Genomic DNA, 27,243 nt, shown 5'->3' with positions numbered 1-27,243 from the left:
CAATTTTTTTTTTTTTTTTGATCTCCTGTGAAGTTGGCTAACACTTTTATATAAATCCAAAATTGCATCTTCCAAGAATTGCGTGAATCTAAAATCTGCCTAAGAATACTTAAGAGACCTCGCTATTTATGTATCCAATCAAGAGCTAGTCATGAATAGATAGAATAATAATTCAAGAAATAAGACCTCATATGACCTATATCATAGATAAAGGACTACTCCAATTAGTAATCGAGATAAGGCTTCACCAAGAATCAATATGATCAATAATCAAAGAAATCCTCCTAACAGAATTCTTGATCATGAATTCAAAAAAATATATTTGGCAAGAAAATTGCAATTATTATTTTTTTTGTTTAGCTTTCTACTAAGAATTTCAAGCAATATCAGCCAAGGGTCTATTTTAATACCCACTAAAAACCATAATATATATAATGTATATTTTGAGTTGCAGCAAATACACGCCCATATTAGGAATGTTAGATTAGACTGGCCCTAAAACAAAAATGTTGCAAAACTCAACGGGGCACCCCCTAGATATGATCCTTAGGGTAAGAGAAAAGCTCTAAAAAAATTTCAACTCGATTGGTTGCTCCACCAGCTGGCGCTTTCGATTTGTAGTTTGTTTGGGATATTCGTTTCAAATATATAGAGAATTGACCCAATGTCACTTTTTCGTTCCGTATACTAGTTGGTCGCGTTCAATTGAGCCCAGAATTACAAATACACTAGTTGATACCCTAATGAACATAATTGCAGAAGGTTGTATCTGGATTTGAGCTCGTTTTCATTAACTTTTCAGTTATTGAAAGTTAGGCTGAATCAGCCTCCCGTGCAATCACATATATGCATGCGCCTTGTGCATCAGCTCGCCCAGCGTCATAGGTGGCTATGATGCGCTTAGTGGCTATGTTGAAGAAATACAAAGCAGTATAGCATGAGGTTAGCAAATCTGCTTCAAATAGTTAAAACACCAACTTTATCATTTTTAATCATGATACAATCTTCTACAATATTGTTCACTATGGTATCAAGTAGTGTTTTTAACATTCTGGGTGCAATTGAACACGACCAACGATCTTCCTGAACCAAACAGTAGATGAAGTGCTGAAACCCATATGTTTGAGCTGGAAATTTCATATTAATTTCAATTCAAATGCGCCAGCTCATGGAACGACTAAATGAGCTGAAACTTTCAGGAAGGCTTCTTCTAACTCTAAGGAATAATCCTGGAGGGTGACCCGTGGAATTATACAACTTTAATTTTCTCCCATACTAAGCTGGGCCAGTCTAATGTTAGATGCTTTGCAGTAGCTATCAGTGAAAGAACGTATTGTTTTCAATGTATTGACGATTATTTTCAAATTACCTAATAACCAAATGCCAGAATATTTGACAAATATTATTGAACGAGGACGAAATATTCATATGCATCAAACTAGACGAAATTATGATATATGTTGTGCCGTTTACTACGACAAGTACACAAAAATCAATATACTATAGAGAAATAGGAATTTTTAATGAATTGCCAAGTGAAATTAAACACGCACAAAGTATCGCTGAATTTAGAAGGAAATGTTCAATTTGGATTAAAAATAGATATAGATAATAAGATGATTTTTGTACTCCGTATTTTTATTTTTGTTTGTAAATTGTAATTATCAAAAGATAGATAAATGAACTATTATTATTAGAAAATGTTCATGGGGCTTTTCTGGAATTACTTTATAGATTCTTCTGGACATCCTTCTAGGACTTTCCCTTTGGAGCTTTTCCGAAAATCCTGCTGGAAATCTTCAAGACGTCTTTCGAGGATTCTTTCAAAAACATTCTGAGATTCTTCAAGAAATCCTTCTGGGCAGCTTCCACAAAACCTTTGGGGATTTTTTCGTAAATGCCCATGCAATTCTTGCGTAAATCTTCTCGAATTCTTTCGAAAATCCTGTTGAAATTCTTCGGAATATCCTTCGATGATTCTTCTGGGCAACGCTCTGGGATTTGTTGCGTAATCTCTTTTGGATTCTCCCAGAAATCCTGCTGGAATTTTTCAGGTTATTTATCGATGATTCTTCCAAAAATCCTCCTGAGATTCTTCTACCACAATGATTCTTCTGGAATCTTTCTGAGATGACTCTTTCGTATACTTCCAGAAATAAATTTCGTTAGGATTCTCCCGGAAGTTCATTGAAAATCACTTCGGAAATCCTCCTGAAATTATTCAAAAAATCTCTCGAGGATTGGTTTCCCGGGGTGTTCTTCTAATTCCCGGATATTTTTCGGTCATTTGTTTTTATGACACGAATTGGCTTGAGAACGAGTCAGCGGATTACCGGAAGTCCCTCATATTCTTCCTCAATTAAGTTCTTGAAGTGTTCCGACGTGATTGCGTGTATTTTTGCCATAAACAAATATCCTGCAGTATTTTCGGGAAGAATCTCTGAAAAACCCTGGTAAAACAAATCTTGGAGAAAAGTGTAAGGTACAGTGGGGGAAGTGTATCAGTGGGGTAAGTGGATCATTTGTCAATATTAAGCCTAAATACTTGGATATGTTGAATGTTTTCGCACCATTGCTTCGTTTTAGGTTATATGCTTACGCCCACACTGATACTATTGCAAAACTGGTACTACACGTACACTTTGTGTTAGTTAGCAAACTTGTTAGCTTCAAAAAGTTATTAATTTGAAATTTTTTTTCCATCAATCAAAAATCCATTGTATCTCTGTCTAAAATCAAATTCTATTATTTGTTTCGACACATGGTGAGGATTTCAGTTCCAATTGAATGAATCACAATGAAAAATATGTCATTTTTATGAATAAATACAAATATATTGGACATGGTACACTTACCCCTACTTTTTAGTGGGGTGGGGTAAGTGGATCAAGAATAATTATCATTTATTGGCAGACTGCTTAGGAGAATTTTAATAAGCTTTAGTACCCGCAAATGTTGTTTTCTTTTATTTTGTTCCATTCCCAGCTTGAATTTGTTAAATTGACCTTAGAAAATTTGAATTAATCCACCTAAAAGTTTTTTTTTAACCTTTCTGGTATAAAAAAAATATAAAAAGAATAATAATTTCAAAATTCACACGAACTTTTCATGGTTTATCTAAGCTGAGTTGTAAAAGAGCAAAATAAACTAATTTTCCAATCGAAAGCATAGTCTCGTACATGATTTGACCATATAAATTGTTCTAGACAGATGATACACATATATTCATAAATAAAACAGAAGGATTTCAGTTTGTTATTCAAAAGTAAATGTAACTAATATTTTTAAACCAAGAGTGCTTTTCGAAAATATCGTTAGGAATAATCCTACAATACTTCTGTATAACTTATGCGTATAAATGGATGAATTTTCTCCAAATTTTTCTAGTTACAATGTTTTTTTTTTTTTGTTCTAATTAGTATGAACTAATATATACATACTTTTTATTATATTTTGATTAAATAAAGATACTTTTTAATTTTAAATTAATAAAATGTTCATTACTACAGGGCTGGTAGCAATCAAAGACCAAAATAATAGTGACTTTAGTGACCAAAATGATCAAAATAGTGACCAAATAGTGACCAAATAGTGACCAAATAGTGACCAAAAAGTGACCTTAAAGTGACTTCAACCAAAAGTATTAGTCATAAATAAACCAGAAACGAAAATACGTTCTATATTGATATTTACGAATGCACATATTGGGTAATTTTAGAATGTAAAGAACAGCATTAATGGCTGGAAATGTTTCTTAACATTTGTCTGTCCAGGATAAGCCTTGATTGCTCAGAAAGATGGTACATTTAAGATTTAACTTATTCATAAAAAATTGATGAATTTCAGAACAGTCTGAAAAAAAAATTCTTGCCTATCAAATATTTAAAACAAGCAGAAAAACTGAAACAATGGAAAAATTTGTGGCAGTATTTCTGTAAAATTAAAACCCTTTCTTCTAAGTGAACACTTATAACACTAATATCTACAATTAAACGGAACGTTCAAATAAATGAACTTCTGAAAACAATCATATCGTAAAACTCGTGAGATTACAGGATTTATATGTTCTACGACCCAGAAAATGACTAATTTTGAAATTGAATACTTAAAACCGTGTTTCACCCTCCCCTTGGTTATGCGACCTTGCCGCGATGGGAGGGCATAATCCATTAGCCCATATGATGGAAACCAAAGGCGTAACCTGTAGTGGTGGTATCACATTTTGGCACTTTTTGCTTAAAGCCGCGTCATAATTCATATGGCATAGACGCAATAATATCTCGGATGTGATCCAACGGACATTCTGCGTCATTGATAGAATTGATGCCCATTTCAAATAATGAATCTATTCGAAGTGGACATTAATACTATTGGTGACGTTCAGTTTGCCTTTTGCTAACCAGAATGATCCGTAGCCACTCTTACTATTAGCTAGCTAGATACATCGTTATCATATATGACGTAGGGAATACTTAGGAACTCTTAGGAAAATGACTAGTAGATTCACTGAGTAGAAATAAGTGGCGACAATATTATTTTAATATGGTTTTTACATTGCCATAAAAAGAAATACCTCTTTTGTAACAACGGTATAAATAATCTAATTCCAGCTTCATTTTCGCAAAATTTACAAGTAGAAAGTAGGCGTTGTGAAGCATTGCATTTGCCACCGAAAAGTGAATCTTGTAGGAGACTGTAACAGAAGCCTAAGGTAACTTTACTCTTCAATATTCATTATAAAATGACTATGGAAAGTAAGACGCTGAGATCGATCATTAGGGTACACTTGCTAGTTTCGAAAAATTGTTGAACAGACAAGGAAAGCGACTTTTTTCTTTAAGGATATATGAACGTAATGACCAATAAACACTTTTAACAACAAAAAATAAAATTAACTAGAACTACTACTAAACAGCCTAATTTTGTTAAAACTTGACGACATTTGACATTTAAGACTCTAATCTTACGTAAAAGACAGGAGTAATCAGAATAGCACTTGAATGACAAATTATTCAAAACCATTTCGACTAGACAGTATTAGTAATGACACTACTACACAACTATTTCAAACAAATTGTGATGGAGCTGCTGATTTTCACAATGCTTCCTTTTCTCAGAAGCAAGGGAATATGGGCACTTTTCAAAAACTACCACGTCACAATACTAATAAAAAACAGTGTTCATGTGGGCGCCATTGCCTAGTCCGTCTGAGTATTGGTCCTGGTAGAGGGGAAACTTGGCAAAAGCCAGACCGAGGGTTCAGCCTTGACAAGTTAAGCTGTCAGGCAGCTCCAACTGAATACCATACAAAAAAAAAAAAAAAAAAACTTAAAACCGTGTTTCTGTTTAGTCTTCTGGCTGTTTTGATTCAGCATTTCGTTTCACAACGTTCCATTTGACTTCATTGCATTCCATGAGCTAAATGACTGTTTAATCATTAATTTAGAATAAAAGCGGTCAAATCAATGGGGGTATCTAGTACTTACATTGTAAACAAACAGTAAACGATTGAAACCGCATATGTGTTGCTAAAATTTATTAACAGTATATTTGACGCTTGGGAATCGCCACTGATATCACTATAAACGGTTTAAATTTGCTTTCTTCTGGAGGAAATCTCCAGAGGAATTTCTGGACAAAATCCTCCTCCTGGGAAAATTCTCGGATAAATTATCTGAATAAATCCCCGAAGCAATTTGTAGAAGAATTCCTGGACGAAATCTCCGGTTGAATTGCTATTGGAATGCCTCTGAGAAACTTCTGGAGAAAATTCCCGAAGGATTTCTTAGAAACATATTCTAAGAATTCCTGGCGGAAATCCTTAAGAGATTTTCTGAAGTAAATTCCTGGAAGAATTTCTGGACGAAATCTACGAAGAAATTTTTGATGGAAATACCCGAAAAGATTCCTGGAGGAAACCTCCGGAGGTTTTGCTATAGCAAATCCGCGGATGAATTCTTGAAAGAAGTCCCCGTAATAAATCCAAGAAGAAACTACTGGTGGAAATCCATGGATTAGCTCCTGGTGGAAGTTGTGTTAGACACATCGGAATAACTTCGGTAGAATTTCTGGAAAAGCTCCTGGAGTACTCTATTGGAGAACTTCGTTGAGGAATCTTTAGATGTATTCTCGTAGAAATTCTTTGATTCCCCGGAAAAATAGCCTGATGTTTGCTTTCCTTTTTAAATCAAACAGCTAAAATCTTGGTTCAAATCCGATCAAAAATATACCAGGCTGCCTGCCTGTTCCAAAATATAGACCTGAAAACTGGTATAAAATAAAATTGTAACTTTATTTGCAACATCGGTTCAAGCTCAATTCTTTACTATGGTCCAAAAATTTGAACCAAACCTGTGATTTGGTCCACCGGTGAAGTTGCCCTAAGTTTTGCCAGAATCTCCTACAAAAATTTTCTCAGAAAAATATTGTCATTTTTTTTTGGGAAATGTTTACGAAATATTCACCTGAATTCTTCCATAAAGCTAGCCAGGATTCCCTATTTTCTTGACACTTTCGTTTCCCAATCACATTATATTTGTCTTTATATATTACAAATATCAATTTCTTATTGATGGAGTTTGAAAAGCCCAACCAGCCTTAAATTTAATTTTCAGCAGATTACGAAAATAGTGACTTTAGTGACCATTTTTCTGAAAAAAGTGACTTTAGTGACTTTTTGTTGGAAATAGTGACTTTTAAGTGACCAGGTCGAAAAAAGTGACCAAGTCACTAAAAAGTGACTTGCTACCAGCCCTATTACTAACACTAAAAACAAGTGCGAGGGTAATATCATTCTTAATAAACATAATCATACTACATTTGTTTCGAGAACAGATTTTTTTTAATGGTGATCCACTTACCCCACCATGGTGCGGCAAGTGGATCATTTGGCGCAAATTTTTAAGTCTCTCATTCTCAATACAAGCATAATTCTTCAATCCGACGTATCTGCAAAAATAAACAAATCGAGATTTGCTTTGCATGGGCTTGACAAACGCGTAATCTACATATTGAGCCTACAAAAGTATTCCTAAAACCATTTTTCGCTTTTTTGAAATAAATTTCAATTCTGCCCTATGTGCACTTTACTCAGTGTTTTAATTTGGCTACATACACCCTACGTTTCTAGAGCGACTCAACTGTCAACATTTTTCATTCTAGCACATACACCGTACATATGCTCATAGTAAAGCGACCTATATGCAGAATCAATACAAAATATTTAATCAGCAGATACGTAATACTGTTTGGGAATCACTAAACATGTTGGAAATCGAGAAATTCGGATTTCCACAGCTGCAGCTAGCTGACGCGTCGGCAAACTGATGTGGAACTCCATCAATATTCGGTTCTAAACAATATTTCTTACCAAATTTCTCACAAAAACTGTTCACCATCTACTTTTCTTATTCACGGCTCCGTCAGGTGCTCCTGTTAGTTAAGATGAAATTGGAAACATTCGGAAACCAATATTCGTTGTATAGTTGAACGTAAAAACTGACGAAATGACTAACTTTATTAAGTTTTATGGGAATTTGCAAACCGGTGTATGTGCAACTACAAAACAATACTGGTGTATATGACGTGACGCATGTGAAAAACGAACTGTCAAACCGACGCATCAAGCAAGGTGTATGTATCAATCAAGGTATAATATCGACGAACCATCAAGATGTATGTGAGCAGCACAAAGCAAAAGGGTTTATTCGATAATTTTACCAGTTTTTCAATCTAATTCAAAACAAATCCGAATTGTTTAATAGTGGTTAGAAACAGTGTTCTTTTTTTCAACTTACAGGGGATAGGCAAAATGATTGAGATAGGCAAAATTTTGCCCAAATTCAAATGCTTATAACTTTATGAAAAATGGATGAAATTGGATGCATCTGGAAGCAGTCGACGGCAAATTTGGTCCAGTTTTAGGAACTTCCTTGGCCATGCATATTGGCCACTGGACACCGGAGATGTTCCGGATTTTCTGAGGTCATGTCCAAATGTCATTTTTTCTGTCGCTTGTATTTTTGTGTGGTGTAAAGTTAGATAGATGTTTGCAATTTTCCTAGAAACTAGAACTAATAGGAAGTTGAATGCCACCGGACGCATTAAGATTGGTTGGAAATCTTCAGAAATATGACCATTTCCGTAAAACTGGTTCCGGAAAGCATGGTCAGTCATGTTTGTATTTCCAATCATGTAAATATTATCCGGAGCTATATCCAAGCGGACACCAACCTTAGAAATGATGTTTCCTGCAGCGTATTCAGAACCATTAGATGCATAGACCACTCTATAGAACGTTCCAGGTGCCCTGGGGGAAGTGGTCAATTAGGAACATATCCGGAACCATATCAATATGGGCATCAAACTTCATTATTTTCAAAGGTTATGCTTTCCGAAGCATTTCCAGCATCACCGGCTGCCATAACCACTTTATAGTAGGTTCCAGGTGCCCCGGGGGATGTGGCCAATTCGGAACATGTCCGTTCATCTGTTTAGAATCACATTCTACCATAAACAGTAAGATCCATGTGACTTGTAAAATGGCGAGCATTTTCAGAACCACAAGATATAATAATCACTCTATAGTATATTCCAGGGGCTCCTAGAGATGTGGCCAACTCGAAACATGACCTCATCCCCCAGGGCCCATGGAACCTACTATACAGTGGTCATATAAATAAGTTGCGCTGTAAATACTTCTATTAGCATCACCTTCAAAAATCTTGATGTTTTTACCCATATTGATGTGTTTTCGGACATGTTTTGAATTGGCCACATCCCCTGGAATCTACTATAAAGTGGTCATGGCAGCCGGTGGTGCTGGAAATGCTTCGGAAAGCATAACCTTTGAAAATAATGAAGTTTGATGCCCATATTGATATGGTTCCGGATATGTTCCTAATTGACCACTTCCCCCTGGGCACCTGGAACCTTCTATAGAGTGGTCTGTGCATCTAATGGTTCTGATTACGCTGCAGGAAACATCATTTTTAAGGTTGATGTCCACTTGGATATAGCTCCGGATAATATTTACATGATTGGAAATACAAACATGACTGACCATGCTTTCCGGAACCAGTTTTACGGAAATGGTCATATTTCTGAAGATTTCCAACCAATCTTAATGCGTCCGGTGGCATTCAACTTCCTATTAGTTCTAGTTTCTAGGAAAATTGCAAACATCTATCTAACTTTACACCGCACAAAAATACAAGCGACAGAAAAAATGACATTTGGACATGACCTCAGAAAATCCGGAACATCTCCGGTGTCCAGTGGCCAATATGCATGACCAAGGAAGTTCCTAAAACTGGACCAAATTTGCCGTCGACTGCTTCCAGATGCATCCAATTTCATTCATTTTTCATAAAGTTATAAGCATTTGAATTTGGGCAAAATTTTGCCTATCTCAATCATTTTGCCTATCCCCTGTATAGTAGATACAGTAATAGAAAAAATGCAAAACATTTTAAATAGGATTTAAAATGCTTAACAATATATTGTATTGCGTTTTTCTCGAATCCATCCGATTGTTAGTTACGCCTATTTGAATAATCATGCTTGAATACATAACAATCAGAAAAATCGAAATAAATGACGATTTGAAGTACAATAGTCCCTTATTTGTTATCCACAGAAAAAAGTTTGAGTTAAACTATTCACGTTAGCTGTACATAACAATGAAGTTAACTATTGATTTTTCTGTATCCACTTACCCCACGGTACCTTATAGCAATAATTGTAGGAATTACCAAATTTCAAATGATTTTTAGTTGACAAATTTTGAAAGTCTATTTAATCAATCTCCTGATGAAATACTGCGGAAATCTCTAGAGAAAGCTTTGTATGAAATTCCTAAAGGAAATTCATGAGGAAAATATTATTGAAAATATCCTGGAGAAATTCTAAAAACGACATCTGTAAGATCCCTGATAAAGTACGTGAGAAAACGGTGCAAAAATTCCGGAAGCATTTCTAGAGGATTTTTAGGAGTGAGCTTTGGTGTAATTCCTGTGAAAATCTTAAAACATTGATCAGAGAATCTGTGGAGGAATTTCTGGTAGGAATCCTGGAAGAATCATTGAGAAACTTCAAGAATGGAAACTACAGAAGAAATCAACATTGATTTGCTTATTGCCTGACGGAAATTTTGCAAGGATTACTTTAACATGAGAGAACTATCTGAAGAATCTATGAAGGAAATTCCGAATGATTTTTTGGAGGGAATCCTGGAAGAATCCCTAGGAATTTTCAGACCAATTCCAGTGGAAACTATAGAAGAAATCAGCATTGAATTGCTAATCGCCAGGAAATTTTTGAAGGATTGCTGTAAGCATCTTAGTACAAAAATCTATGAAGAATTTCTGGAAGATTCACTGAAAGCGATTTCTCAAGAATGTGTGAAAAAACCGTGTAGGTTTAGTTCGATCCTCCATGATTTGAACAAAGATTCTCTTCAATGATTCTTCAACGAATTCATGCAGAATTTCAAAGGATTTGATCAGGCATTTCCATGAAGTTCTTGTGACATTACTAAAAAACCTGAAGGAATATTTTACGTTTAGAGTCCTCTAATAAAAATAGAAATCCTAAGAGAATCGGCCTTTAAGATATAAGCTTAGAGTCATTCTAAGGCAAATCCAAAGAAAAGTTTTAACTATTCCGTAAAAATAACAAACTAATATAGATGAGTTCCAAATCCAAAGCGAAGTAAAACTGCAACTAGTTTTCGAGAACCCATCACACTTCAGCCCACCACGCACTCAAATTCACGCTTAGTTCCGACTGTTGATGTTGTGTAAGATCCCCGTGATGATCTCTATCGGAAACGATCATCCCACCACAGATCGGTTGTTGTGCTTCGGTGCCTATTTTTGCGCCCAATCATAATCTCAGTTGTTGTTTTGCTACCGAATAAAGCGATGATCGAGAAGAAAAAAAAAACATAACGTGAACAAACTTGGGAATGTGATGACAAACACCGGGTGGATGGGGTGATACGAGAGAGACAGAGGAAAGGGGTTTTGAATTCGAACACTAATCGTAATGGAAACTTTTTTCGACCGATTTCAGCCAGATTTCGTCGTCAGAAGGGAGACAAGTGTGTAAAAATAAAAACAAAAAACAATCAAACTGAAAATAGTACTTCCGTATCGTTGTCCCGCGAACCGAAAATAGAAACATAAGTATAAATCGGAAGAGATTGCGTTACCGTAATCCGGGGTCAAATTGATCACCGCGGCAAATTTGATCAGGTCGGTACCAAATAGCTATTTCTTACAAGAATGCCGAATGGCTTGTTGGTGTCCCAGATATTTCATGTTTTGTAGTTTATAGATGTCTGATAATAATGACTGGTAGCGACTGAATGTCTTTAAAATAGGAACTAGCAAGAGACCTCTTGCTAAAAAATAAAGATAAAACCATTATGGTTAATAGAAGGGACTTTAGAAATCTTCCATTGAAAGTAGTTTTTTTTTTGAAACAAAAAAACACTTATTTTTTATGTTTAGGTTAATTTTATGGAATATTATTTAATAAAAAATCAATTACGTAACAGATTGTATCGAAACTACTTTGACAATATTTGAAATCTTAAGGATAATATAACAGAAAGATGAAAAATAGCGATCAATTTGCCCCCGGTTTACGGTACTTAAAATATGATAGAAACGTTGCATTTTATCGTGTTTTTGGCATTTAAATATGTTAAGGGGAGAAAGAGTAATAAAAGAAGAAACATTCGCTCCTACCTTCCAGCAGCCGCTGTATCAGATTATCCACGTCGAGATCGTAGTCGGACATTGTTGCTTCTCTTGTTGTAAGAGTTCGGCCTTGTTTTTCTTTCTCTGGTTCGTTCCGCTGGTCGGTTGCCACTCACTAAAAAAGCGAGCTGACTCGCTCTGTTGCTAATAAGTAGCTAGCGCCGGTACCGTGCAGTAGTAACTGGATCAGCAGAACTCGGCGATCGTCGGTCGGTCGAGTCGGGTGATCGTCAAGAATAGATTAGTTCCGCTCTGGAAGCACTGTTGGAATTTTCTGTTTTTCTTCACAGTCAGTGTGACGTCAATCCAACGCGACACCTCCAACGCAGCACTCACTTTTCACTATTTCACCCCGAATTTGGGAATATTCTTCGCCTGTGAAAATCTTCTCGCTCTCTCCCACTCTCTTTGGGCACACCCGCGAATGATCACGCACGAATTCACTTCACAGAACTACAGAACCCGCTGGCCGCTCATTCGTCGGTCCGTCCGTCCTCCGATATAGTTCCGATTCGATCGAAGCTTCGAGCTAGAAGAAAAAAACAAGAGGAAAATTATTGAAAATTGAAAGAGAGAGACCTAGGCAGGGGCGAAATGGGAGAAGAAAAACAAATTCAAAACCGCGAACGTCGAGCCGCGATGTTTATTAATAACTGTATCCTCCTTTTGCACTGTGCGCTTAGTCTGAGAGTGGAGCCGTTTGTTTGGAGGAGTCTGTTAGGAGAGGGTGTGGAACATAAGCACGTGGGGTCGAAACCGAACATTGGCGGTGTACAGTGGCACAAGCAGTGGACAAAAGCAGCCTATACAAAATTGCACTTGTTAGCACTGGGACGAAACTTGCTCTTCACCTTACATGCCTAAAAGCGATACTTTCGTGAATTCAACCAGCCATTTAATCAAAATACCATTCAGTTTTTACTCCCAAGATTTGCTTGGGAATGTATTCAGTGATTTTTCCCTGTGAAATTTCCCTAAGAATTCTTTCAAACTTTTTGTTAAAAATATCTTTATGAATTCAACCAGTTATTATTATTGGTAGATTCTCTAGAAAAAAATCTTGAGACCATTCATAATAATTATTGTAGAAATTACAAACGGTATCAGCGTTGGCTTTCCTAGGCAAATCACTTTAAGAGTTTCAGAACGAATCACTGGGAGATTTGCAATTTTTAGAGGGATCCGTACTTAAATGTACAATATTGGACAAAACATTTCCACCCTTTTTTATGTTTCATGCAAATGGTAAGCCTACCAAGGCTAGATATCAGTTATTTATGGACCGATTTGATTGAAATTTTCACAGCAACAGACGTAACTTAAATTTCAACATACAGTCAACTCTCCCTTACTCGATATTGAAGGGACCATCGATTTAGAGAGGTATCGAGTTACAGACCACAAAACCAGTGCAACTGCGATCTAAGGGACCATCAAGTTAGCCATGAAAACCAACTTTTACTATGGTTCTCTAACTCGATATCGAGATCCGGAATATCGAGTAAGGGAGAGTTAATTGTATATTTTGAGTAGTTTTTCCGATCACGAGTATAAAAGTAATAACGGTTTGATTGAAGTGAATTTTTTTTTATTTGAAAATATAAAAGTCCTGCACAAAAATGGTCTTTAGCAAAACTGTTCCTCTTACCAAAATCTACAACTTTGCTGAAGATATCATAAAGCTATTTCTTTAATTTTCTTAGTTATGTCAATTATAAAAAATGTCAAAACATTCATTCTAGTTAAACGGATGTTGCTTTTGAACTCTTGATTGTAAAACTCACTCAAAAATATGTGTTGAAATTTAAGTTATGCCTGATGTGCTGTGAAAATTTTATTCTTATCGGGTAATAAATATCTTAGATCATAGCATTGTTGACCATTTTGAATACAACATCGAAAATGTTTCAAATGATTTGTCCAATACTGTACGTTTGGAGAAATCACTGAACCAAGCACATTAAAAATGTCTGATGCTCTTCCTCAAGAAATCTGACAAGAAATTCCTGTAAAATAGTCACGCATGACTTTTTGGATTTCTAGGGCTATTTACAAAGACTCTTTCACGAATTGACGCTCACATTATTATCTAAAAAAAATGTTTGAGAATTTTCCCTAGCAGCAGGCCTGCCCAGATTAGGTGTATGAGGGTTAAAATTATAAAAAAATGGATTATTTTTCTAATTTTTAATCAATTTGGACGAGTAAATGAATGCTTCATCATATTAATGCACGCTACTAAACACTAAATGTTTCATTCTGATTGGCTACGTAAAACGGTGTAAACTATTTTTAATACTGAACAAACCATTTCGTCACCCGAATTGGTTAAGTTATGTCATAATTGAAATAAATTGATGTTTAGTTGCCGATAGTAGAACAAAAGATTAGCCCGCAGTTCTTTAGGGAAAGACTGAGGAAAAAATGTGGCTGCTGACACTGACATAAGAAGTTCGATGAGTTTTAAAAAATTTCCTAAAAAGTTTTGACAACTTTGTCGGTGTGAATCGATACTGTTAGAGGACTCATAAACGTAATTCGTTAACATATGTCCGAGAAACTTACTGCCGAGAATACGTATACCAAAAAGGTTTGTGGATTCTATGACTTGCTTCGAAGGAAACGGGTGGTAAAAAAGCAAATTGACATTTGGGTTTATTCTACGACCGGCGTGAGGTGAGAATTGTCAATCTCGTATAGCGATGTGACAATACTTGACTCGAATAAAGTGACTCGGTTTGGTTTACACAGCGCGTCATTTCAATCGAGTCGAGAATTATCACCTCGCTATACGAAACCGACAATTCTCGCCTCACACCACTCGTAGAATAAGTCCAGTTTTAAGGCGGCACTTGAATCAAAACAAGGGTCAGATCAATGTTCTGAGGAATCGGGGGTAAGGATCACAACTCGAACAGAGATTATTCCTGATTCTTACGTCTGGGTATTATGCCTATGGCTGTATTGACGATTACTGCTTACATCCGTTTGAGCTGAAAGCTTGATCGCTTAGATTTGGTGGGAGTCAAGCTAAAAAATATACACGACCTCAATTATTTTATTTTAAAGAAATTAGAATTTATAGAAACTGAACTATTCGATTTCCATTACCCACTTGCCCCACGGTATTTTCATTGATAACATTGAAAAGTATCACTTATTTGCACATCGCCAAAGCCACATTTAATAAATCAGAAAAATCCTGTCGACAAATATTAACAATGCTGACCACAATTTATAAATCAGTTGATTGTTTAAATTATTTTATTATTATAATTAATTAAATTTTCAACAGTACATGTCTCTAAGAACACTACCTCGGGCAACATGAGGGACATCCATCGGATGACCGGCACCAGTTCCAAGAACTCGAGATGTATCGCATGCACTGTTAAAAAACTTTTTTATAATTATTGTATGTATAATGAAACAAGACCTACTTTGTTTAAACTTAAACGGTGTGAGCGGGCTACTGGAACATAAGCGGATACTGGTGCACTGATGGTACTTAAGTTTATAGTTTACATTAAAATAAGTGATAGTCTGATCATTTGATAAATTTGATTTATTGTATGACAAAACAAGATTGCGTTATTCTCTTTGTATAATTTTTGGAGATGAGGCCTTTTTAATTATTAGTCTTTATTTGACAGTTCAACAGCTGACTAAATCGATTCAAAATTCAGTCCATTGTTGCACCGACGCTTATGGAAGTTTAACACAGGGGATCAACCGAATATTATCCGGTTAAATAGGGTGTATGGACGTAATCCTACTAAATAAGTGGATAAGTCGAGTGTTTTTGTAAAATCGAACAAAGTTGACCTACTCAACACCCGAAATCTTACCATGAAAGGAGGGGGATAAAAAAACTGCCAAAATTGTCTCACATAACATATAGCTTGTTTAATTATGATTCATGGTTTTCGGTACTTTGCAATTGGATTAAATGGGCAAATTGATGTGAAATTTGCGAAAATGTTACACGTCTTCTCGATGAGAATCGAACTCACGACTCCCTGTTCACTAGATAGGACTCATGGACGCAGAAGTTAACCTGAAATCGATTTCAACTCAATAATCACGTGGTCTTCTTTCGCAAAACGCACCTCTTTCGGAAGAATTAGATGCCCATCCAAACACAACGCTTTCAATTGTATAGGCAAAAAAAAAACTATGGGCAAATACTCGAACTGCTCCTTGACGAAATCTATACAGAACTTTCATGTAATGCAGAGCTGCTCAACGCGAGGCCCGCGGCTTCATTTTGTGCAGCCCGCGAAGAGATTGAAAACTTTTCTTATATCCGGCCCGATGACTGCTCTACCAACTTGAAGTTAACTTAAACCATATCTAATTATTTCCACTTTGATGCAGTTTCAAGCTTCCATCTCAATTTGGTTATTAATATGTGAATTATTTTTCTCAGATTCTTCCAATTACTGGTAATCATTTGGGGTAGAAATAATGATAGGCTGAATTTCCATTAAATTCTTGGTATGAATTTACACAATCCTGAGATTGATTTAAGGGAAGTCTTTTACTGAATTTTCACAGAATATGGCATATTTTTCGCCAACAAATATGTGCAAGACTTTCACAATATTGTTAGCAGAATTTCGAGATTCTAGCCAAATTCAAGGCACCATCAATAAAGATTTCTACGCAAGTTCGTATAATACTGAAAATATCCTTTGAGAATTCCATAGAAAGTTTTAAGTGAGACACCTCTTTATCTCCCTTCCACATCGTAGCCTATTTTCCCGCACCTAATACATGGTTTATCACCTAATACATGACTCCCCACTTCCCTCCAAAATGCTACATCATTTATGGATGGTCCCTAAGGCACTTTCACAAGGATTTGTTTCCCTACATAAAATTATTGAAGAAAATTGTAGTAGAACAGTGGTTCTCAACCAAACGGATTATGTGGGCCACTTCAATGCTTCCAAAACATAACGCTGCCGTAAGTTTTGTGTGGATTATTTTCAACGACTTTCTATAGGGTTATAAAGATATTTTTCTAAACGTTGAGATGAGATTTCTGGGCTGTCCACAATTTCATGAAGTAACTGCTGAAGGAAATCTTGTAGAATGCTCCTGAATAATGTCTGATAAAATTCCTCAAGAAATCAATTTCTCACAAAAATGCATTCATTGAAGGATCTCTAGAGTATCGTTTCCCAAACATGGCTTACGCGACCCCCCGGACCTGTTAACGACTCGCTTTGCATGTACTACAAAAATCAATCTCTGAAGGCTGCTAAAAACTTGGATGTGGAGGATAAAACCTTTGCAGATATTTTGGGACAAATCTACGGTGAAATTAATGGATGAATCGCTGGAGGAATTCCAGGAAACTTTCCGAGAAAAATTCTCAATTGAAACAGTAGAGAATATCTTGGAAATTCATAGAAATATCCTTCAAACCAGAGGCGTCGCGTCCACATGTGCAACATGTGCACTGCACAGGTGGCAAATCGTTCATCATAACAACCTACAATTTCTACTATTATTGAAGTACGATTCTTTAATTCTCTAAATAAAATTTAGTCTATTTCAATTATCTTTATCATTGATCATCGCAAGTTTCACCTTTCAAAATATTTGTTGTTATATTTTTTGCTATTCAAATTAAATGCAAAAGATGTTTGGTGCGGCGCGATATCTGTGCCCTAATTTTCCCTACGCGCTCAGTGCGATGCATGCTACGCAACACTTTGTTCCACGCTACACGTTGCTGCTGTGACGATGAAACCCAACGTGTGCACTCTCATCGGGAGACGCGTTGCCTTTCGTCGTACACACAATTCTGTATATGTGGTAGAATGTTTTTCGCACTACAAATGCCAGTGTGTATGTAGCCAAAGCGTCAACTCTGGCCGGTGCACAGTCTTGCCACATCAATCTGTGCGAGCGTGCGGTGGGGAGCAAAGAGACAAATCAATCCACGAGAGAGATCCATTTTGCTTGCTCTCTTTTTTCCTTCGCGCTTTCAACATCACCACGCTTGTGGTGTGGAGTACTGGCGTGATTTTTTAGACGGCTGACGGTAAGAAGTTTCTGTAAGTTTGAGACTTAGGGCCCGCGCGTTTTTTTTGTACAATACTGGTTGAGAATCTCGCTTCCAGCATACAGTATTAGCGCGGTGGTACTTGTGATGGTCAATCAGAAGACAATCAGAAAATGAATTCAAAAGCAGTCGTGCCCTCCGTACCGTCATCGTCAGTATAACGCTTGTGGTGTGGTTTAAAAGCGAGCAATTTTCTTGATGCGTGCACCAAGTACACGAAGCGAACGATCTTGTATTAACTCTATGAAAAAATATGTGGGTTATGATCACTAACTCTATATTGCAATATTAGTTGGAATCCAGTGCTTTATAAATCGAAACTGATGACCTGCATAATTTGAATTATTTTCATATGCAATCTTACAATTTCCCCATAATGATGACTAATCGTTAAAATTGAAAAAGTGAAAAAATAAAACTAAACAACCCGATTAGCATCTGCAATCATAATTTTTTTTAATCAACTAGACTAGAAGACTAGAAAAAAAATATTTGAAGACGAAGGTTAGTAAAGATTGATTATACATTTTATTACCTTAGAAAAAAAATGGTTTGAATCCAAGGTGGACCTAATAAGGCTGATACAAATTTTAATTTTTTTTTATGTCACCACCCCCTTCAAAAATCCTAAAATTTTGAAGGGGAGAAAAATCCAAAAAAGTTTAATAACTATCGTTAAAAATAAAAATTAAAAAAAAAAAAACTTTTTTATCATTTTAATTGTTTTGTTCCTTATTTATTTTTATCTCCCCCCCTCGTACCTCCCAAGTGGTCTCGGACATAAATGAAAATTAATATTTGTATCAGCCTAATGACATATATAAAATGACAGTAATGTTGTTTCCGTTTTTAGGAACCCCATAAAAATTAATACAAATAATTTGTAGAAATTTTTGATCTACGGAACTTTTTTTTTTTTTTGATAATAGAAACACGGATTATCAAGCCCCCGGGTAGTCGACCTGTATAAGATTTCAATGTGGTAATTGGGTTAAATGAAGAATTGTTACGTTTCATTCGAAATTTTTCAAGTGTTCTAAATTGATCCTCTCTTTCTCATGGTAGCTCTAGAGCTCCATTGGTTTTTGACGAACTTAAGACAAACTGGATCAGATAAATACAATGCAATAGTTACATAAATATGATTCTACATACATCAGATTAACCAACACTTAATTAACTGTGCAATCGTAAAACTATTAATACACAACCATTTTTCTATTCAAAAACAAGTAGTTTTTTGAACTGATTTCGAATAATTAAGCTCATTTGCAACCCTATTTGTCAAGCAAATTTAATAAAAACGCTTTTTTTCGTAAATAAATAGTCGATTAAAGTCGTGGGAAAAAGAAGGTTAATGAAAATATTTTCAAGTAATTTTAAAAATTGTGCATGAGGCAGTCCTGCTAACGACTGAGTGTGTTGAAAATAGGAAATTTAAAAAAAATCTTTTCTGAAAAATAGACTAAACAGGAACCAAAAAGAGACCGAAATTGGACCAAACGGTAATAAAAAAAAACGGAACCTAACAGTGACTAGGAGAATCCCTGAAATTTTTTTTTTATTTCTCATAACATTACGAAAACAATTTCATCAGGTTGAATGAATGTATAGATAACTATATTTGAGAGATTTTTATTTGTCTTCAGAAGTTCATTTGGTGATTATTTCCCATGAAATATCTCCAAAAATTTTCCTAAGGAATTTCTCAAAAATACAACTTTTTTTTTTGAATTTCTCCAAGTAAAACCGGGATTTTTCCGAAACTTACCACAGGCTATACATCAAGTATTACAACAATAATTCCTCTGTACATTGATCCTGATATATATTTATATTTAAGATGGCTTCCAGGATTTTATCCGGTGATTCTCCCACTGGTTTTTCTAGAACATGCTCCAAAGCTACCGTTTGAAACATGTTCGAATATTCAACCTGAAACTACTCCAGACGTCTCCAAGAATTTCTCAGGATTTTGTACATAATTGTCCTTTACAATTTCTTCAAGACTTTAAATAGAAATTTCTCTAAGGACACCTGCAGGAATTACTCCAGAGATTGCTCCTCCTGGATTTCTTTGGGTAGTCATCCACAAGGTAGAAATGGGTAGAAATTTCACAAGGAAGCTTTCGAACAAAATTTTAAGCATTCTTTCAGGAGTATTCCATGTATTTCTCCAAGGAAGGCGTCGTTATCGTGCGGTTATTGTTACCAAGCATTTAGCCGCATCGAGTCAAGAAGTGTGGGTTCGATTCCGATTGGATTACAGTCCGGAAAACTTTTCGTCCGAAACGTATTTCTACTGTGCCACTGGGCGTTGCATGCTAGTCCGTTATCTAGCGTGTTGCTTCCTTCAAAGGGCAAATCGACCACGGGATGTATTAACGTGTCCATGTCTTTTTAAGGAAATGTGAAGACAATTTTCCAGAAAGCTGGGGAATTTTTGAGTAAAAAATCGTGACATATTCTCAGAGCAAATCTTAGGGTAACTTCTACTAAAACTTCTGTAAGTTTTTATGTCACCCTTGATGATTAAGGACTTCTAGACACAATGGCGTTGAAATTCTTGTCGGGTTTCTTGAAAAAAAAAGAGTAACAACTAGAGAGTTCGGTTGGAAAGTTAATGAAAACATATCTAGAGGAAGTCCTAGGATAGTCTTTGGAAAATTGTTCAAAGTAATCCCTGAGAAAATCATTGGAGGTAGTAACGATTATGTGTTCAGGATTTCCTGAAATTTCTTTGAGCATCCTTTGGAAAACTACTGTAAGTATTGGTGCATGATTTTCTTGAAAAATGTCTGAAGAGTAACTCTTTATCAGTTCCTTCTATTATTTCAGATGTTAAAGTAGGCTAAAACAAAGACTTCAGAGACCTTTCCATCAAAAATCGAGACTTACTCAAAAATAAAGACCAATTCTCTAAAAAGGAATCTGCTTCCGATCCTAGATATGTTAATCCTTTACTGATTAATGATGAGATATTAAAAACATGTATTAGTAAGTCGATAGTATTTAATACTCGAAAGGATCCTCACTGAAAAGCTCAAATAGTGTGTTGATTTTTTCTGGCAAATAATTATTGTTCTTGGTTTTGCCGCAAACATATTTTGTCGTGAACATATTCTACCATGAATACGACATGGTGTGTTGGTCCAGAAGAGCTCGATTGTGCGTAATCTTATTTGAGAGAGGAAATAAACGTGACAGAAAATTCAAAATGGAACCGCCCACGCACCCGACTTGCTTTGATCCTTCTGTTTCTAAACTTTTTGAGGTGTTGCAATTTGTCTACCTATTCTAAAGGATAACCTTAAAGTTTGGACTTTTCTATCAAGTCAAAGAGAATAATGAATTGTTTGTGCCTTGGGCTGCAAATCTCGATAATAAAGATAATAATAATAATAATGAATTCTCGATTACTTTTTCAAATCGACGTAAGTAACTTCCATACGGTTTTGAGAAAACTAATTGAGAAGAATCACAACCTGTCTTCTAAAACTGTTTTAAAAAGAATCACCTTTTTAACATTTTTTCGCCGTGTACATCGCTCAAATTTTGCATACAATCAGATCACGTTCAAAAACTAGATAGTTTCTATTATTTTCAACAAAAATAATTATAACAAAATGATAAGCCGTTTCATATAGTTACTTTCGACGTTTTTCTACCAGTGTAAAATCGGCTCAAGTAGTGTTTTGTTTTGATTCGTGGTTAAGTCACTTTGTCTCTCTATACAGCGGGGCGGCGAAAGTAGTGGTTAGGTTGCGAAAGTTGAAAATCTTACTTTCGCCGTTTTGTAAATCCGGAAATTAAACGTTCTAAAAGTGAAAAATCTAGCTGGGTAGGAGCGGAACATGTGGAATTTCGCCTGCGACACACGTAGGATCAATAAAGTAAATTCATTCACTTTTTGACTTGAGACTATTTGAACAAGTTGTCGAGAATTGTTTGTTATGGACCAATGCACGAGTTCACTAATTTGACGTTTGAGCGGTGCCGAATTCACTCGTTGCCATGGTCACGTAAATAACACGGCACCGCTCAAACGTCAAAAAATGAACTCGTGCATCGGTCCATTGTGATTTACATTATGACACATTGATTTTATGTGTGGCCTACCAATACGTCTCTAATCAAAACTTCAAAAAAAAAAAAAAACCATCATGTTTTGGACCCCGCTCTTTCCCACTGTGCACCGGGATTAACTTCGGGGGAAGTAACTCTCGACCCAGACCCAAAGCAACAAGAAGGGACATCAGGAGGTCATCCGCGCGGGGAGTGAATGTTATTATTATTGCTGTGGTTGCTATCCGCGCCCCGAAACTTCTGAATGTGTGGATGTGCTTTTCATCGGGCCGTGTTTATTCTTCAAATTTCCACTCTCTTGAAAAGAAGTTGCCGTGCCTTCCGTCCGTGGTCTTCGTCACTCGTTTCAGTATTTTTTTTTCGCACTACTGAATCACTTCTGGAATCGGATAAGAGGAATGTGTCCGAACGACATACAAATACACTGACTGACACTCTTGCTGATAATGGTTCGGTCACACAATCACAGAATATCTTCCCTTTTTTGCACAGCACAGCACATCACGCAAAAAGCGACCTATATGGCAGGTTTAAATACCCTTGTCCCTCACTCGCGCACACAGAACTGATCCCGGATAACAGCTGGCAGAAAAATCCTGGAATCCTCTTAGACACTAAAGCACTTCGGAAACCCAAATCCGTGATTATTCTATTTATTTACTTCACATCTGTCAGAGTATCCCAAGAAAAAAACTCGCGGATTGCTTCGACGGACGGATCGGAATTCCTTCGCACACTGCGAGCCAAAATTGCCTCCCGATCTAGTTTTCTCACACACACCCTTTTTTCAGCTGGGATCAGATTCCTCCACCAAAAGCCTACCCCGATCCACGATGATGAAAAAATATCTAGATCAACACCGATCGTCACCGCCTGCTTCGACTTCCGAGATCCAAATCCGAGAATGATGAATAATCGGGAGCACTATTTTTTGTTCTCCGACTTCGCACGAAAAAAAAAAACGTGCAGCTCGCTTCTCACACACAGAACATCATCTAGTTTGCGGCGATGATACGCAATAAAAGAGGCAAATTTTCATTTTCTTCTCGCACATGTAGAGGATGGCTACTAGATGTAAAACAGCTTCAAGCAATCAAAATCGAAACTATTCGTCAGTGAGGAAAAACTATAGGTAATCACCTTTCTCGTCTCACACCCCAGGAAAATATCGCCAGAAACCGCACTACCGCAATTAAAAGAGAGAGAACCACACACTTTGAACGCGCAACGAAAACGCGGAACTTCGATCTGCTTGCTGCCAGTCGCGGAAAATGCTACTAATCGAATGACTCGAGAGTGGCTTTTTTGTTGCTGGCTGGCTGGCTGGACACCGGAACGGAACGCGGCTTTAGTAGACTAGCTAGTATTCGGCTCACACGACACGAACGAAGATTCACTCGCGGAAAAACTACACTGATCGTTTTTCTTCTTTACTGATTGAGCAGTGTGTGGGTGAGCTTCGGACGCTTATGGGATGCACGCACACAGCTATGCACGACGGATTGATCGTTCGACGGTCAAAAGAGACAAGAAAACGAAAAGAGTGACAGGGGTGTGTTCGATATTCGGAGTGATTTCTAGCGAAACGTTAGAAAATGACTAACCGTACAATCTCGCATAACTTGAGATCCTAGGGCGAGATTTCAAGTTATAGGCCGGTTTGCTACTGACAAGAAAAGTAATCGCCTATCTCGATGCGTGGAAAATTTCTCCCCAGAAATGGTCCAGAAAATCACATTTTTCTGATCGCAGTACGCAGTTGAGAAGAGATGTCATTTCAAAGGGGGCCTCTGTAGAAAATTTCTTGACCCATTCAGTCAAGGAATTTCTAAACTTTTCTTGAGCGAAACAGCATACTTAGCTTATGCGTAAAATGTAAGCAAAATGCTTGTTAAAATCGATGCTTACCATTCTTATAAGTGGGACGTCCGTGTTTAGGCTAAATAAATACATTGAAATGATTTTTATAGTAAAAACTACTGAATCCATGGTAAAATTAAGAATTGCACCAACGTTTTTCAACCTACTACAAAAATCTATTCGTCAACAAACGTCAGCATCCCACCGCAAAATCGCTAGTGTTTGGAGGGGATTTTAACCTCCAAATTTCCAAATAACCTCCAAATCATCACCTCCAAGTTAGTTCTAATATCCTCCGTTATATGAAATATGGTGGCGCGTCGATTGGCGCAAGTTTATCGTTAAACAGTCAATTCTCGCATAACATGAGATCTCGCCCTAAAAGCCATTGGTAACCGAGTGCGTAGCTGCTTGTTTCTAAGCAAATGATTGACCCAGAATAAAAATTATGACCACTAGGAGATAGAGTAGGATCTTCTCTTCATCGTAGCATTGTTGAATAACGTGTAGATCCATTCGTTTGCTCGGTAAAAATACGCTACACACTCGGTTACCAATGGCTTTTAGGGCGAGATCACAGGTTATGCAAGAATTGCACGAACATCGACGTCAGCATGTCAAATTATCGCATAATTTATGATCTCGCCCTAAAAGCCATTGGCAACCATGTGTGTGGCTCGTTGTTTCTGAGCATTTGAATGGATTTACACAAATAGATGAAAAAACCGAATTTAGTACTATACCATTTAATTCCATTAGAGTTTGTATCCTTTGACAGATACGCGTATTTCGACCTCAACTGTAAGGCCGTCTTCAGTGTCATGTACTAGACTCGTCTCGAGTCTAGTACGAGTTGAGTCTAGTACACGACACTGAAGACGGCCTTACAGTTGAGGTCGAAATACGCGTATGTATCTGTCAAAGGATACAAATTAATGGAATTAAATCTCGCATAACTTCTGATCTCGCCCTAAAAGCCATTGGTAACCATGTGTGTAGCTCATTGTTTCTGAGCATTTGAATGTATTTTCATGTTATTTAACAACGCTATAAGGAAGAAAAGATCGTTATCTACCTGTCCGTGGTGTTGGTTTGGGTGCTTATTTTTTCATTTGCTCAGAAACGAGCACACACGTGGTTACCAATGGCTTTTAGGGCGTTATCTCAGAGTATGCGAGAAATGGTATGGGGCTCTGCGCAAAAATCAATCCCTCTCTTTCACTCTTCCATGAAACTAGTAAACAACAAGGCCAGTAAACGTCAAAATCCCATACAAAATCAAAACAGTGCAGAGCCTCATAGTACTAAATTCGTTTTTTTTTTTCATCTACTTATAGGTATTAGAGTGGTTCAAAACATCGTTTTTGCTCCTCACTGCTTTTTCGATTCAAGATCAAATTCTGAGTGTCCTCGCAAAATTTGAGATGATTAGGATGAAAACTGAGACTGCACAAGCCCTTTAAAGTTTATATGGGAATAGGGTCCTAAAATGTTTAACGAAATCTTGTTTTCATTTAATAACACGAAAGAGCATGTTACTGTAACTACTTTAGCATTTTTTCCCGCTCAAATATCGGATATATCATATTTAAACTTTAATTTAAAAATTGGATCCATAAATGAACCTTGACACTTGAGATCATTTTTGACGTTCGCTTAGTCGACAAAAATACCACAGGGGTTGTTCCTTTCTGACATTTCGGAAGGGACACGGAAAACAAAATACATCCAAAATTTGAGTTTAAACCAAGAGGTGTGACAAAATTTAAAAAAAAATTAAAAAAATGTGTTTTGGACTTAAACCATCGGAAAACATTAGAACATATGTTTTTGACCTAAACTTAAGCGTTTGGCACTAAAATTGGGACAGGGCTTTAGGACCCTATTACTATGGGGAAAGAAAGCAATTCATTCAATCGGTCATAGTGTTTGCCCATGTGCTCTCGGGGATTAGTGCTACGTTGATATTGTGAGATACATTCATCAGAAGTTAAATGAGCACTGTTGAAGAATTTGTGACTTGATATAAACCAATAACTAATTACAGCGGGGATTCGCTGGTTGGAACACGACTGCCTTCCATCTAGCGAATCTGACCCGTTAGTTGGAACGACTGACAGCTGGTAAAAATGCTCTACACTAACGCATCTGGAGAGCAAATCGTCACGAAACGCACATATACATACGCATTTGTTCTATATATGGAGTCTTCAATGCGACGGTACTCAGACGTCAAAGTCAGTTTGACATTTTCTGGTGACATTTGAGTGCTTTTTAGTTGGAATATTTTCCAACCAGCGAACATCCAACCATCGAGTCATTCCATGTAGCGGACCCCCAACGAGCGAATCCCCACTGTACTGAGACGTCCGATTTGTAAACGGTCTTCGGCAAAGTTGTAGCTGATGAATGCATCTCACAGTATCAACGTAGCACTAATCCCCAAGAGCACATGGGCAACCACTATGAACGATTGAATGAATTGCTTTCTTTTCCCATAGTAATTCCCATATAAACTTTAAAGGGCTTGTGTAGGCTCAGTTTTCATCCGAATGAGCTCAAACTTTAGAAGGACACTCACAATTTGATCTAGAATCGAATAAACGGTTTGGAGCAAAAACGATTTTTTGAACCACTCTAATAGGTATTATACTAAACAGCTCGAAGATTTATTATTATCATGGATTTACACGTTATTTAACAACTCTATCGTGACGAAAGGATCATTATCTACCTGCCAGTGATGTTGGTTTGGGTACTTATTCATTAATGGTGGTTACCAATGGCTTTTAGGGCATTATCTCAGATTATGCGAGAATTGAAGCTTCGGCGTCCCATGAACTGCCGATGCAGATGGGTGGCAATTCAAAGTGATCGAATTTACACACCGTCGACGACAAAATGATATATCAGATGTGCGCTCTTGATTTATTTCTATATATTTCACTAGCTTTTCCCACAATCTTTAACCTATTTTTTAGCAAATACACCAGCGGTTCAACCGGTAATTTCACGAAAAGTTCAATACGGAATTTCTCCAGGGATTGTACCTGGAGTTCCAACAAGGAATCCACCAGGAATTCATCCAGGTAATGGGATTCCTTTCAAAGTTCTTCTAGGGATTCCATCAGTAGAGTTTCCATTAGAAGATATTGTAAGGATTACACCAGGAATTCCTTCAGGAATCCCATCCCTCAAGAATTCCATCAGGAGTACTTCTAAAGATTTAATCATGAGTTCCACGGAGGATTACATCAGGAATTTCTTCAGGGTTACCATTACGAGTTTCTATTTTAGGAATTCCATTAGAAGTTCCTCTAGGGATTCCATTTTAAAAATACACGGACACGTCCCAAGGAACAATTGGTAGCTTTTAAGATACTTACGTGTTTAATACAAGCTGCATAGCAGCAACCATTGCTGAACAAATTTTTAGTTGAATCATTAATTGAATAA

The 27,243-nt window shown here is 36.7% G+C and overlaps 1 protein-coding gene across 6 annotated transcripts in view; it reads right to left on the bottom strand.

Moving 5' to 3' along the window:
* The window catches only part of LOC5577439 (serine/threonine-protein phosphatase PP1-beta catalytic subunit), a 235,921-nt gene extending 212,551 nt beyond the window's left edge, over positions 1-23,370 (bottom strand). For 2 of the 6 annotated variants that reach the window (XR_002502330.1, XM_021853449.1), the window contains exons 1-2: positions 23,068-23,349; positions 11,754-12,294 (exon numbers count right to left, since the gene is read on the bottom strand). Coding sequence is in view for 5 of the 6 variants with exons in the window: in XM_021853449.1 (XP_021709141.1) it covers positions 11,754-11,805 (52 nt within the window). In the remaining variant the exon portion in view is untranslated. Of the gene's footprint in view, positions 1-11,753; positions 12,295-22,588; positions 22,675-22,707; positions 22,998-23,067 lie in introns of those variants that run through there. The other 4 variants (XM_021853454.1, XM_021853451.1, XM_021853450.1 and 1 more) reach the window with 4 other exon arrangements.
* Positions 23,371-27,243: the final 3,873 nt, after the last annotated feature.

Source organism: Aedes aegypti, chromosome 3 (assembly GCF_002204515.2).
Source record: "Aedes aegypti strain LVP_AGWG chromosome 3, AaegL5.0 Primary Assembly, whole genome shotgun sequence".
NCBI lineage: Eukaryota > Metazoa > Arthropoda > Insecta > Diptera > Culicidae > Aedes > Aedes aegypti.
This window is presented reverse-complemented; position numbering and strand designations above follow the sequence as displayed.